The 14,280-nt window shown below is 36.7% G+C and overlaps 1 protein-coding gene across 1 annotated transcript in view; it reads right to left on the bottom strand.

Annotated features, from left to right (window-relative positions):
• Nucleotides 1-14,280, bottom strand: part of LOC123240767 (zinc finger protein 271-like) — a 44,993-nt gene that overhangs the window by 24,726 nt on the left and 5,987 nt on the right. Inside the window, exon 4 of the mRNA XM_044668478.1 lies at nt 1,797-1,958. Within this exon, the coding sequence (XP_044524413.1) occupies nt 1,797-1,958 (162 nt within the window). The remainder of the gene's footprint in view (nt 1-1,796; nt 1,959-14,280) is intronic.

Here is a 14,280-nt window from a genome sequence, read left to right as displayed (position 1 = left end):
TGAGAGGTAGATGGTTTAGGTGAGAAAGAATGAAGCTGGGAACCATCTGTCTGTCAGCTCATAACTGCTCCAACGAGCGTCTCTAAGCATTCTTTATTTATACCATTTTTCAAAAGAATAAATTCTCACAAAGCATAATGGAGTTTTACAGCTGTGCAGACATGCCAAGGTTACAGAATTATGTCCTGAGTGACATATGACTTACAAAAATTTCTCCCATGAAGTTTATACCCAAATGAGTAACTTTCCAAGGTTAAAAATGAGCCTCATTTTATCTAAAAGTTATTTCCAGGAAAAGCTTCCATACTTCCAAAGATATATTTAATGAATGAATCTTTAGCATTATGGGGTGGAAAGCACGTGGCTGAATGTGAAGAATGTCTAACTGCCTGCTTTGACCTTGGCTGTCTAGGAATAGATACAGGGCCAGGCCAGCTTCTACTGATTTCTGCTCTTCTCTTAGGAAAATTTGTTAACACCTTAATTGCTGGTTTACTATAGAGTACTTAGATGCTTTCTATAAAACTTAAGGCTTTCTTAGAGAATTAAATTGATATGTTTTCAATAATGAAAGGAGCCATAGAGAGGGGTCAAAGTTTTTTGGATAGGCCATCTGTTCTGAGACCTGATTTTCAAGTCACAAAAACCAGCATAGAGCTTTGCTAAACTACGTTGGTCTTGATGGGGTCCAGAGAGTCTCTAAAAGATCCTGTTTCTCTCAATGTCCTCCATGGCTTCCAATAACTGTTTGTCTCAGTTTCCTCTGCTGTGAAATAAAATTGTTCAAGTAATAAATAACAAATAAAACTGTCTAAATAAGATCATCTGAAAAGGATTTGGGGAGTCATAACTCACTGAATATTTTCTGTTATTATATCACTACACTTAAAGCCTGACTCTTTGATAGGTACTGAATGTCTCCTTCAATACTTCTCTTCCCCTAATTATAAAACTCATTGCACATGGAAGAATTCCAGAAAATCATCCTCTTCTCTTAATCCTGTAAGAAAGTCAAGTAGTGGTTTATTAAATGTGAATTAACTGATTGATAATAAAAATGTAAGTTTTCGTGGGTCTGGTTCTAACAGTTATGTTAAAGGCCTTCTAAAAAACAAAAACTTCCTAGTTCCTGAAACTGCTAGATCTTTCCTCTCCCAACTACACTCTATATACCTTGTTGCTTACATGTTGTCTCCCATATTAGTCTGTGAGTTCTTTGATGGCAGAGACTTGTTTTTTCTTCCTTTGTATCCACTCAAGGTTTTAACAGTGCCTGGCACAGAGTAACCACTCTCTAAATGCTTACTGTATTGACCTAAGAAATAGCACAGTAAATGGACCAGGGGCACATTTTGCTCTGACTGTACCATTGCAAAGGAAAAAAGCTGGGGAACAGCTTTGAAGAAAAAACAGGAAGGGTAAGAAGTTGTGTCTTTGTGTGTATGTGCTAGGAATACAAAAAGGGAGCAAAGACACCTAATAGAGATTAATGAAAAAAGTAGTTTTCTTTGACAGTCAGATATAATGGGGAGAAATTAAAAATCAAAAACAAGAAGATAGTAAATTAAAAAGGAAATTATTGCCAGAAATGGAAAGGAGCTAATAAAACAGTTCAAAATACAAATGAAAGCAGGGTAGTGTTGTTACTACTACATTCTATTTCATATGCCTTTTTTAAAGAAACAAATATTGGGATTGAGAAAAAAAGACCAGAACCTTCATAGACAATCATCTATGTCTAATGAAGTCCCCATATTTGCAGATGCTGGTCAAGTCTATGGCTATACTGCACTTACCTGCCATGGGGGTCTTTGGATTCCATGAGCCATTCTATCTGATTCCAGGCTCTCAGTTTTGGCCAGGTCTTGATCCTCTTCAGGCTGAGCTGGGGAAAGAGAAGATCTCAGAGGAGGAGAAGCCTTTCTCTTCACTTCCTGGACAAAGGACTGGGGACTAGCCTATAAGGATTTATAAAGGAAGGGATCTCAAAAATAGTTATAAAGTTCCTAGCACCACCCTTACGGAAAAAATTCCAACCAGAAGAGGAGGGCATAAGGTAGAATAAGGCTTGGAAACAAAGACAGTATGAACTCAAAAGACTAATTTCTACCCTCTCTTATTCCTTCTCTTCTATCCCACTCCCCTCACCAATCTTCTAGAGGCAGTATGACCCCTGAATCAGTGCTCTCTCTCCCATTTAGGCAATGGGGTAAAGCAGGAGATATTTCCCAAAAATATTTGGGATGTAAGGGGAGAGAATAGCTGAGGAGCCAGGCCTGAGAGGGAAACATGATCAGATGGGGAGGATGAAGCCCAGTGGAAGAGTTATCCAGCAGAAACAGTATCAAGGTCCTGGTTCAGATCTAATTGGATTTTTCCCATGTACAGTTGGTTTCCAGAAGAGATGATATGAGCTCCATGGTCTCTGGCTTTCAGTTAACCTATCTGGTGTGAGAACCAAACTGACTCCATAGTTGAACAACCTCCATTTTGAGACTTATTCCTTTAAATTACCCGATTTAGGAGAAACTCCACCCACTCACTTTACTCCTCCCAAATTGGAAAGTCCAAATCTTTCTCCAACAAAAAATCAAATTACCTAATGCTACATACTGTTTTGAATTCTGTTTATTATTTTATTTTAATGTATTAAAACCTGTGCAAAATCTAAATTCTAGGTCTTAGTGCCTGCAATAGGGCCCTGAATCTGGTTTAATATGCATTCTTTTCTTTGCTAATAAATTACATTCCTCAGACATTATAATTCACTCACAACATTTTTGGTGAGATAGCTAAGGAGTCAAGAGAAAACTTCTTTCAGTTACCAAGAAAATATCTTAGAAGAACTCCACTGAACCCTCCCATCTTTTCACCTAGCAACTTGTTCACAGAAGACTGCTGTGAAGGTCAGACTCTCTCTCAATTTCAAATTCTTCCAAGATAAGGAAAGGCACAGAATTAATATGATATACATAGTATTGATTCTAAGACAGAAGAGCTATAAGGGTTAGGAAATGGGGTTAAGTGACTTGCCCAGCATCACACAGCTAGGAAGTGTATGAAATCAGTTTTGAACTCCCATCTCCAGGTCTGGTTCTCTATCCACTGAGATGCCTTGCTTCCCCAAAAAATTATTTTATAAACCTAGAAAACATAATAACAAAATTCAGATGGAAGAATAAAAAGTCAAGAATCCAGGAAGATGAGAAGGAAGGCAGGAAACTGGAGGAAATTTTTATAGCAAGTTTTTCTGATAAAGACCTCATTTCTCAAATTGTCAAAGGATATTAACAGGCAGTTTTTAGATGAAGAAATCAAAGGTAATTATATTCATATGAAAAAATGCCCTAAATCACTACTACTTATTAGAGAAATGCAAATTAAAACAACTCTGAGGTACCATCTCACACTTATCAGATTGGCTAATATGACAGAAAAGGGAAATGACAAATTTTAGAAGGGGTATGGAAAAATTGGGGACACTAATGAACTGTTGATGGAGTTAGGAAATAAATCAACCATTGTGAAGAGCAATTTAGAACTATGTCCAAAAGGGTATAACCTGGACATAATTCTTCCACTCAGCAATACCAATACTAGGTCTGTATCCCAAAGCAATCAAAGAAAAAGGAAAAGGACATACATGAATAAAAATATTTAAAGCAGCTCTTTTTATGGTGGCAAAAAATTGGAAATTAAGGGAATGCTCATCAATTGGGGAGTGGCTGAACAAGTTATGGTTTATGATTATGATGAAATACTATTGTACTATAAGAAATGACAAGCATATTTTGAAAAAAACATGGAAAAAATTCCATGAACTGATACAAAGTAAAGTGAGCAGAACCATAAGAACATTGTACATAATAAAAGCAATACTGTATGATGATCAAAGCTATGATTATCTGTATTCTCAATAACACAATGGCACAAGAAAACTCCAAAGGACTGATAATGGAAAATGCTACCCACCTTCAGACACTTGGGTCCTATTCCTTTCTTAGATTTATGGGGGAAATACTCCCCAGGGATATCATTGAGACAAAGGGTGCACACAATTTAGTGACTTACTCAGTTTTGAAGCATAACCAATAGTAAATTAATGTGCCCATTTTCCCAAAATTCATCCAACACTGGCTGTTTTCAGTTCACTTTTACCAAATGCAAGGGTGTGAGGTGGAATAGAAGAGTTGATTAAATTGCATTTATCTAATTACGAGTGATTTAGAACATTTTGTTTTAGCTTAAATTTAATTTTTAAGTTAATGAACAATGAATGAATAATAACAAATTAATGAATCTAAATGCAGATCAAAGTATACTTTTTTAACCTTTATTTTTCTTGTTTTTGGGGGGGTCTGTTTTCTTTTGTGAAATGACTAATATTTAAATATAAATGAATACATATATAATCTATATTAAACTACTTGCCTTCTTAAGAATGGGGGAGGGGGCAGCTAGGTGGCTCAATATATTGAGAGCTAGGCCTAGAGATGGGAGGTCCTGGGTTCAAATGTGGCCTCTGACACATCCTAGCTGTGTGACCCTAGGCAAGTCACTTAACCCCCATTGCCCAGCCCATACCACACTTCTGTCTTGGAGGTGGCACAACAGCAGAAGCAGCAGCAGCTTTGGGAATTCTTAGCCCAGGGTCATTCTAGGGCAGAGAGGAGGTTAGCACTAGAGGCTACAGAGGAACAGGAGACCTCCCTGGGAAAAGATCAGAGCACAGATCAGGAGAACAGTAATCATGACTCTCTCTGGATCATGTTACCTTGGGAATAACAAAACCTTACACACCTCCCTGCTGAAAACAGCAGGGTGAATGAGTCTAAAGCTTGGGACATCTAGGTGACTAACTTTAACATAAAGTTCAAGATCAAACAACAGTCACAGTCAAACAATGAAAACATGGGTAGAAAAAGACAACGACAATGAAAGAACCTGACTATAAAAATCGACTATGGTGCCAGGGAAGACCTGATCACAAAGTCAGAAGACAATGACATGAAAATAGACATAAGCAAACCATCCAAATAAGATACAAATTGGTCAACAAGAATTCCCAGAAGATCTAAAGAAAGAGAGAAGAGTGGCAGTGGAAAATTTGGGAAATGAAATCAGTGATGCAAAAAAAATTATGAAAGAATTAACAGCTTGGTAAAAAAAAAGGACAAAAAAATACTGAATAAAATAACACCTTAAAAATTGACAAATAAATGGTAAAAGAGGCCCAAATTTTTACTGAAAAAAAAAAAGACTTCTTAAAATGCAAATTTTACCAAATGGAAAGAGGTATAAAAGCTCAGTGAAGAAAATAACTTCCTAAAAATTAGAATTGGGCAAGAGCAAGCTAACAATGCTACGAGACATCAATATAATAAAACAAAGACAAAAGAATGAAAAAAATTGAAGTGTGAAAAATCAGATAAAAAAACAATTAAGCTGGAAAATAGATCAAGAAGATATAATTTAAGAATTATTGGTATGTCTGAAAGCCACAATAAAAAATAGAAACTAGACCTCATTATAAAGGAGAACTTCCCCGATATCTTCGATACAAAAAAATAAAATAGAAATTGAAAGTATTCACTAATCACCTCCTGAAAGAGACCCTAAAACGAAAATTCCCAAGAATATTATAGCCAATTTCCAGAGCTCCTAAATCAGAGAGAAAATACTGAAAACAATCAGAAAGAAACCATTCAAATATTACAGAGCTATAATCAGAATCACACAAGATTTAATAGCTTCAATGTTAAAGGAGGAGAGAGCTTGGTATATGATATGAGAGGTAAAGGAGCTAAGATTACAACCAAAAATAACCTACCTAGCAAAACTAAGAATGATCCTTCAGAGGAAAAAATAAACACTTAATGAAATAGAGGACTTTTCAAGCATTCCTAATGATCAAATGATGATCAGAGCTGAATAGAAAAATCTGACATTCAATTCTACATGCACAAGTATAACCTAAATCAAGTTACTTGTCATCTTCGGGAGGTAGGGAAGAGGAGGAAAGGGGAGGGAGAAAGGAAAAGAGGAAGAGAAAGAATTTGGAACTAAAAATAGAAAATGAATGTGAAAACTATTTTTACATGTAACTAGGGGGAAAAATTAAATGTTATATATTAAAAAGAAGATAAATCCAAGGTACTTAAAAAAAAAGTATATGATTCTGAGTCAAATAACTGTTATCACTCTGCTATTCTATTTTTTTGCCAAGACTTTGCTTTGGGTAAAAAAACAAATAAGCCTTTTCCAGTACTCCTTAATCTTAAGATTCTGTCTCTTGATTAGCTCCAATTTATCCTGGAAATGGAGTTTTCTGTATAGTTATTAGAATGTTGTCTTTCCACTGGACTGTAAACTCCCCAAGAACAAGGACTGTCTTGCCTTTCTTTGTATCAAGACTGTTGGACACATGATAGGTGCTTAATAAGTGATTGTTATCTTGAAGAAAGTCTAGGAAGGATCTTATAAGGGACAGCCTTAGCCCTTTGGAAGTGCTTTCAAGAGAGTTCCATGACCCCAAAGTCCTAAACAATGACATCCTGGAGAATTGTAGATTTATCGCTAGAAAGGAAGTGAAAGGCCATAGAGTCCAACTTCATTTCAGAGATAGGAAAACTAAACCTAAGAGGTTCAGTGACTTACCCAGGATCATGCTGCTAAAAAGTATCTAAAAAAGAATTTGGGTTCAGGTTGTTTTGCTCCGAAGTCCAATACTTTCTGCTCTACAGTACATAAATACCTCTATTGATAATAGTTTTCATTCACCTGCTTTCACTTCACTCACCTAGAGAGGAGTTCCTTGAACCTTCTGGCTCTAAGATCCATGAGGTTTCCCTTATTTGGGGAGACTTGGAGTTCAAATTTTCTCTGAGATCTGGAATTCCTGGATATGTGTCGGGAGCCATTAAGAGAAATTAAAATCTCAAGTAGATATTTTTATCTGGACCCCCTCAAAAGATCAATACAGACCAGCAGAGCCGTGTATTGGCTTTTCTCCCTATTAGGTTCGAGAAACAGGAGTGGGATATCTAAGATAAAAATCTAAGATTCCTCTTTTGATTCATTTCATAATTCTCACATTCTTCAAAATGCATTACAGTCTTATTGAAAAAACTTTGGGCTCTCAGCACTCCAGTAGGAGGGAGGCTGACTCTGTTCACCCTTTGACAGAGAACACAGATGGCTGGTACAGCCAAGGTCGAACCCTTGGCAGGGCATTTTGCCCAGAATTAAAGTAAAATAATGAGGCTCAAAAAAAATTGTTTAATACCATCAAGGCTGAGAAATGCAGGGGCTTTCCAGCCTAACGAGATGTCCCAGGCTTCACTTAAAGATAACAGAGATAGTTGATAGTTTAGCATAGGTTTTTATTTACACCTGGAGGCTTCTAAAGCTTTCGTTTTGATTATAGTAAAAATCCTGCTCTCTGTAACCGTGGGAAACTTTCTTGGGCTTTTGGGGGAAGGGGATCTTTAATTTCCTTTATAATAAAGTGGCTACTTCAGTATTTTTTGAAGTACTATGAGCTAACAAGCTGTGCTTCCAATCTGTTTCATTCTTTGCATCCAACGACCACCCTAGGCCACTCAGATTAGTCTCTGGTTATAGAGCAGGTTCTCTATAGATATGAGGAATAAGAAGGGAATAGGGATGGAAAGAAACTTAAAATTTACTCCTCTTTAGGGAAAGGGGGCATACAAGGGAGCACACCATAATTTCCAGGACTAGTCAAAGATGGTTAACAAGGTATTGTAGTAGAGCCCAGAAAAAAGAGAGGGGGAAATAAAGCAAGACATAGAAAACCCAGAAGTTTCAGAAGACAAGTGAAAGATACCCCTACACCAGTCTGGCCAAGAAGACCATCCCTAATGACAACCAATAAATGGATGAAGTAAGCATGTGTGTTCCACTTCCTGAGATCTGTATATCTCCTGATAAACTTCTTCAACCCCAGGCCTTCCCCCTAGTCATCTGTCCTTGCCAGTCACAATGTCAATCTCAGCACCTCGCACTCTCCCCCAAATTTATCCATCCTTAACCTCAAACCCTTCCCAAAGTCACAGAATTTACCACTTCTAGCCTTCCACCCTCCAAAGTAACCTACAAGTTATATGTCTCTTGCCCCTTTGTCAAGTTTTCAGCTCTCCTGTAAAACCAGTAAAAACTCCACTTTTTGTCACTTTAGGCGGGCAGACTCCCACTGGGGAACTGCTTCTCGGCCATCAATCTCCCTAATAAACATTTTTAACTTTATTAGGGTACCTTTGTAATTCTTTGAGTGGGAAAGTCTTGAGAATCAGGACAGCTCTCCCCATAATAGTATTTACCATTGGAAACTTCAGCACATCCAACCAATTTGGAATTGGAAAATTCTGTCTTTGTCTACCTCCTTCAAAGAAGGGCACATTCCATAGTTTCTATTATCTGGAAATTAAAGCAAATTACTAATATAGGGGTGAGAGCTGTAAGCCTGAAATCAGGAAGCCATGAGTTCAAATTCAGTCACTTAGTAGATGTATGCCCCTGGATAAGTCATTTGGCTTCTTTTGCCTCATTTTTCTCCCTTGTAAAATGGGTATAATAATAACATCAAATTCACAGAGGTGTTGTGAAGATCAAATGTAATCACCAAATTATAATCAACAGATCAACATGTTACACATTTCCATTCTTGCAGCACAGAAGTAGGCTCTTTGAAAACCATGAGCATTAGGCATTCAAATTACATGCTACTGTAAAAACATCATGGGCCATCACAAATGTTTTATCCAAAAAAAGACCTTTATGGCTTCTCACTATAGCATTAAGGCTGTTTTCTGATTTTACCTGATTTGGGGTTTTCTTGGCAAAGACACTAGAGTGGTTTGTTATTTCCTTCTTCACTTCACAAATGAGTGAGAGAATTTCCGAAACTTTCTTTTGAGGCTCAGAGTTGTGTAAGTAAAGTTTTGCAAGATTTGCAGGAAGCCATGTCTGAGGGCAGGGCTGCCAGTTGGACACTTGGAATCTTGGGAGATTCCTGATGCCATGCCAGGGCATGAGACCAATCATCAGTTGGGCTATACCCTATATAAGGGAAAGAGAGAGAAACTCAACCCAGGGTCTCAATCTTGAGCCGGGGATCCAGGTGGTTAAGACAAACCTTTTCTCTCCTCAATTTATTGGTCAAATCAAGAATCATTCAACATACCTTGAAGTTACAGGATTTACTACTGAGCTTTTAGGGTCTATTAACATCATTCAACAAATTACTACAGAAGATTTATCCATCTAATTCTCTTCAATCAAGCTGCAATCTAATCTATCTATAGGCAGGCAGTGTCCATTAAAGCAGGCCAATGGGCCTGGCTCAGCCCAGCCTTCAACATTCTGAAGCTGTTGGATTATATACTTTGAGTTAGGAATAGATTTCATTTAGGGATTCCTAAAACCCTCTTCCCCTCCTTCAGCTTCCCTTGTTATTTGAATACCTCAAGTAAAATCCTTCTTATTATAAAACTCAAACTAGCTACTGACCTTTTGTTGGTTGGCCTGACAACAAGGCAGCCTCAAAGGAGTTCTAGGGGAACTTGAAGGGACAGAGAGGGGTCCAGCTTCATCCTTTGAAGCTGTGATTAACTACCATCATTAATATTAGCAGTCAGATACATTATTGATCTTCATTAATACTGATTCAGTTATCATCAGTTAATCATCTATTGATACCAGGAGGCTAGTCTTCCTGAAAAACCATAATGTGATTGGTTGACGGGATTCCAAAGGAAGTCTAGTTATATCAACTGACTTCTTGTTGATACCAAAGGGAGGCTTAAAGCTCTGCTAACATCCTGGGGCTCTTTGCTTTATTCCTCTGAGCAAATACACCAAATCTACTGATTCCCTCAATGATCATAACACTTGTCCCTCATTCTTTTGTTCCTTGGGAATTCAAAGAAATGCCTGGATTAGTGGAGGATGCTGGGGAGCAGCTAGGTGGCTCTGTGGATTGAGTCTGGTTCAGAGACAGGAAGTCCTGGGTTCAAATCTTGTTCTAGACATTTTCTAGCTGTGTGAACCTGGGCAGGTCATTTAACTCTCACTGTCTAGCTCTTACTGCTCTTCTGCCTTGGAACCAATACACAGTATTTGATTCTAAGACAAAAGATATAGGTTTAAGGGGAAAAAAAGAAATGCCCCACTTTGGAAAACCTCCCATTGTGGAGAAGGTAAAGACCTGCTCCTTTACCTATAATCAAGAACTCTCTCTGAGGCATTTGAAAGCAAAAGCCCTTTTTGTATTTGCTAAATATAACATCTAAGGGAAAAGAGCCACTGAAAACCTGCTTGAGTTAACTTATATTTTCAAACCAAAGATGGCTAGAAGAAGTTGAGCTTCATAAGCAACCTGACATTATTTTCTTAAGGGCATGTTGCCCACTTTTTTCTAGCTGTTTTTTATAGTCATTCTTTTCAACTTAGCTGTTGAACTTGAACACATTTGAGAGTATGGTAGGACAGCCCCTTTTGAAATATCCACCAATGGGGACTTCTAGGGGAGATCCAAAGGTCATACTCTCAGGCCAATCAAAAAGAGGAAACAACTCCCTTTCTAAGCAAGAACCAGGTCTCACTTGCTGTGTTTTCTCTGAAAGAGGGACTGTATACCCCTATTAATAAACAATGTTATTCTTGGGGAAATGGCCTCATTCTTTTATTATTAGTTTATTATTTATTTTTATTATTTATTAGTTAAAATCCAGATGTTACATGAAGCATGGTCACACAGTTATTAAGTATCTGTGGCCAGATTTGAAGTCAGGAATAAGTCTTCCTTACTTGAGGGTGGGCATTCCATCTACTGTATCATCTAGCTACCCCTGCCTGTCATTACACAATAGAAAAATTAATCTTTTACATAGTAACTAGCAATGCATTTGTTGGCTGCTTTGTGGGCTAAGAACAAAAAATTAATTTCCATCTCTTATCAAGAGGGCTTGTAAAATTCTTTTTAACATTATTTCCCTTATAAATTCATGAGTATTTGTCCTATATTCTGTTTATAAAATCAAAATACTGCTGGTGGCATGATAAAAGAGAGCATTGGGCCTCCAGTTAGGAAAACCTAACTTCCGGTTTTACTTCAGATACTTACTAGCATTGTGACTCTGGGCAATTTGCTTAACCTTTTTATAGAGGGCCAGCCTCTATATGGTAAGGGTTCTGAGTGGTGTTTTACGGCGTCGGATTGTTAAGACAGGAAAAGAAACTGAGAACAGCCGAACTAGTGGTTAGCCCATGCTAATACAAATGCTATGGGATTTGGACTTTATTTTATACTGGTTTCAGACAAAGAACACAAAGAGAGAGTCACAGCTGTGAAGGGGTTACAAATCATACACAATCCATTAAAGTCTAAAAAGTAGAGATATGGGTGCAAGGACAAGGGCCAAATTCCAACCACCAATTAGTAGGGGTTTAATTCTGGGAGCAGAAATAAATTTCATGGAGATATTTACTAATTGCATTCTGCCTTGATTTATAGATCAGCACCTGGTCAGATAGTCTGGACTAAATTGTCTGGCTCCAGTCTTTATCTAAGTAATATATTTTTTAGGGTTCAGGCTTCTTAATTATCAAGGAGAGAAATTGTCAAGGAGAGAAATTGTTAACTCGGTAGCTTCTGGTCTGGTTATGGACTCAAAGCTTTCCAATAAGAATATTGAGAAAATGTGGGGATCTAAAAATGAGTCAAAAGAGGAGCCTCAGATTTTTTACCTTAGATGGCCCATTCTATCTGCATCTGACATGCAGAGCAGAAAAAACCATACACACAGTTTTACTTGCCGATGATTTTGTAATGGGATCCAGATAAAACATCTATTACAGACTCTGTTTCTCTAAATGACTCCTAATAGCCTCTTGGAGGGGTCAAGTTGTTTTTGGATTAACCTACCTACTGGTACCAGAGCTTTTCAGGGCTCAGGTGACCAGGACCAAACACAAAGACTGCCTCAGCCTGGATTGGTCACGTAGGGAATCCGGATAACAGGCCCTAATTTTGACCCTGTTTCTCCAATGGCTCTCTACATCCTATGGTTCTCAATACCTTTTCTTGCTTCTGTTTTATAAAATTTGGATAAGCACAACTCCTACCTCACAGTATTGTGAGTGAAAATCAATGAGGTAACATCTTTAAAATTCTTAGCCCAGGTACATAGCAAATACTACATCAATGCTTATCACTGTTGTTTTATTGTCATCATCATTATTATTAAATCAACTTGATGCAGTACTAAATTGAAGACTGAGTTCATTGACTATTGAACCAGATTTTACAATTTTTTTTCAAAGAAAAATGTCCAACTTTGAAATGCATTTCACATTTTAGGTTATGCTCCATATCTTCCAAGTTATAACTTAGTTAACTAAAAAACTGTTATTCACTCAACAAAAATCTGTAAAATAAAGAAATTTATACTGAAATCTTGCAAGTAATAGTAAGTATGAGGTCTTACTGGATTTAAAAAAAATTCTCACAGAATGTTCTGTATTATTATAATTATATTGATGGTTTTATAATTTTCTATTTAGTCTTCCTACATTAAATGTGGACTAAATTTTGTATTTTTAAATTATATGGTTTAATGAAAGTATTAATTTAGAGATTTAAAGGGCTAGGGGCTTGCCAACACATTTTTGTGGTTATTGTTGAAAGAGATTCTAAGAACAAAAAATTCTGTAAACTGTTCTTCTGAAGATAGGATACTGCACTGCATTGATCAGTGTAGTTACAATATAAATTATTCTACTTCTACTCATTTTTCTCTACATCAGTTCAGACAACTCTTCCCAAGTTTTGCTGAAACTGCACCTTTCATCATTTCTTCTAGTACAAATTCCAAAATATTTCACACCACCATTTGCTCAATCATTTCCCTCCTCTGCAAATAGCAGATTGGATTAGAAACCAAAATCCTATCATATGTTGTCTACAAGAAACACATATGAGACGGGTGGACATACACAAGTTTAAGGTTCAAGGCTTGAGCAAAATCTTTTGGGCATCAAATGAGAAAAAGAAGGCAGGAGTGGCTATTATGATTTCTGACAAAGCCAAAGTAAAAATAGATAGGATTAAAAAAGACAGGGAAGGTCATTACATCCTGATTAAAGGCAGTATAAACAATGAGGAAATAACACTGCTCAATATATATGCACCCAAGTGGCATAGCATCCAAATTCATAAAGGAGAAACTGGCAGAGCTCAAGAAGGAAATAGATAGTAAAACCATACTAGGGGGAGATCTAAATATTCCTCTTTCAGATCTAGATAAATCAAACCGAAAAATAAATAAAAAAGAGGTAAGAGAGGTGAATGAAGTCCTAGAAAAATTAGATTTAATTGATATGTGGAGAAAAATAAATAGGGACAAAAAGGAATACACCTTCTTTTCAGCTGCACATGGCACATTCACAAAGATTGACCATGTAATAGGGCATAGAAACATTGCAAACAAATGCAAAAGAGCAGAAATAATAAATGTAACCTTCTCAGATCATAACGCAATAAAAATAATAATTAGTAAGGGCACCTGGACAGGAAAATCAAAAACTAATTGGAAATTAAATAATATGATTCTCCAAAACCAATTTGTCAAAGAAGGAATCATAGAAACAATCAATAATTTCATTGAAGAAAATGACAATGATGAGACATCCTACCAAACTCTGTGGGATGTGGCCAAGGCAGTACTCAGGGGGAAATTTATATCCCTGAGTGCATATATTAACAAATTAAGGAGGGCAGAGAATAATGAATTGGGCATGCAACTCAAAAAATTAGAAAGTGAGCAAATTAAAAATCCCCAGATGGAAACTACATTAGAAATACTAAAAATCAAGGGAGAAATTAATAAAATCGAAAGTAAAAGAACTATTGAATTAATAAATAAGACTAGAAGCTGGTACTTTGAAAAAACAGATAAAATAGACAAAGTACTAGTCAATCTAATAAAAAAAAAGGAAAGAAGAAAACCAAATTGACAGTATCAAAGATGAAAAGGGAGACCTCACCTCTAATGAAGAGGAAATTAAGGCAATCATTAAAAACTATTTTGCCCAATTATATGGCAATGAATATAACAATTTAGGAGATATGGATGAATATTTACAAAAATATAAACTGCCTAGATTAACAGCAGAAGAAATAGAATACCTAAATAATCCCATATCAGAAAAAGAAATTGAACAAGCCATCAAAGAACTCCCTAAGAAAAAATCGCCAGG

This window comes from Gracilinanus agilis, chromosome 3, assembly GCF_016433145.1.
Source record: "Gracilinanus agilis isolate LMUSP501 chromosome 3, AgileGrace, whole genome shotgun sequence".
NCBI lineage: Eukaryota > Metazoa > Chordata > Mammalia > Didelphimorphia > Didelphidae > Gracilinanus > Gracilinanus agilis.
Note: the sequence above shows the minus strand (reverse complement) of the source record. Positions and strands in the feature narration are given on the sequence as shown.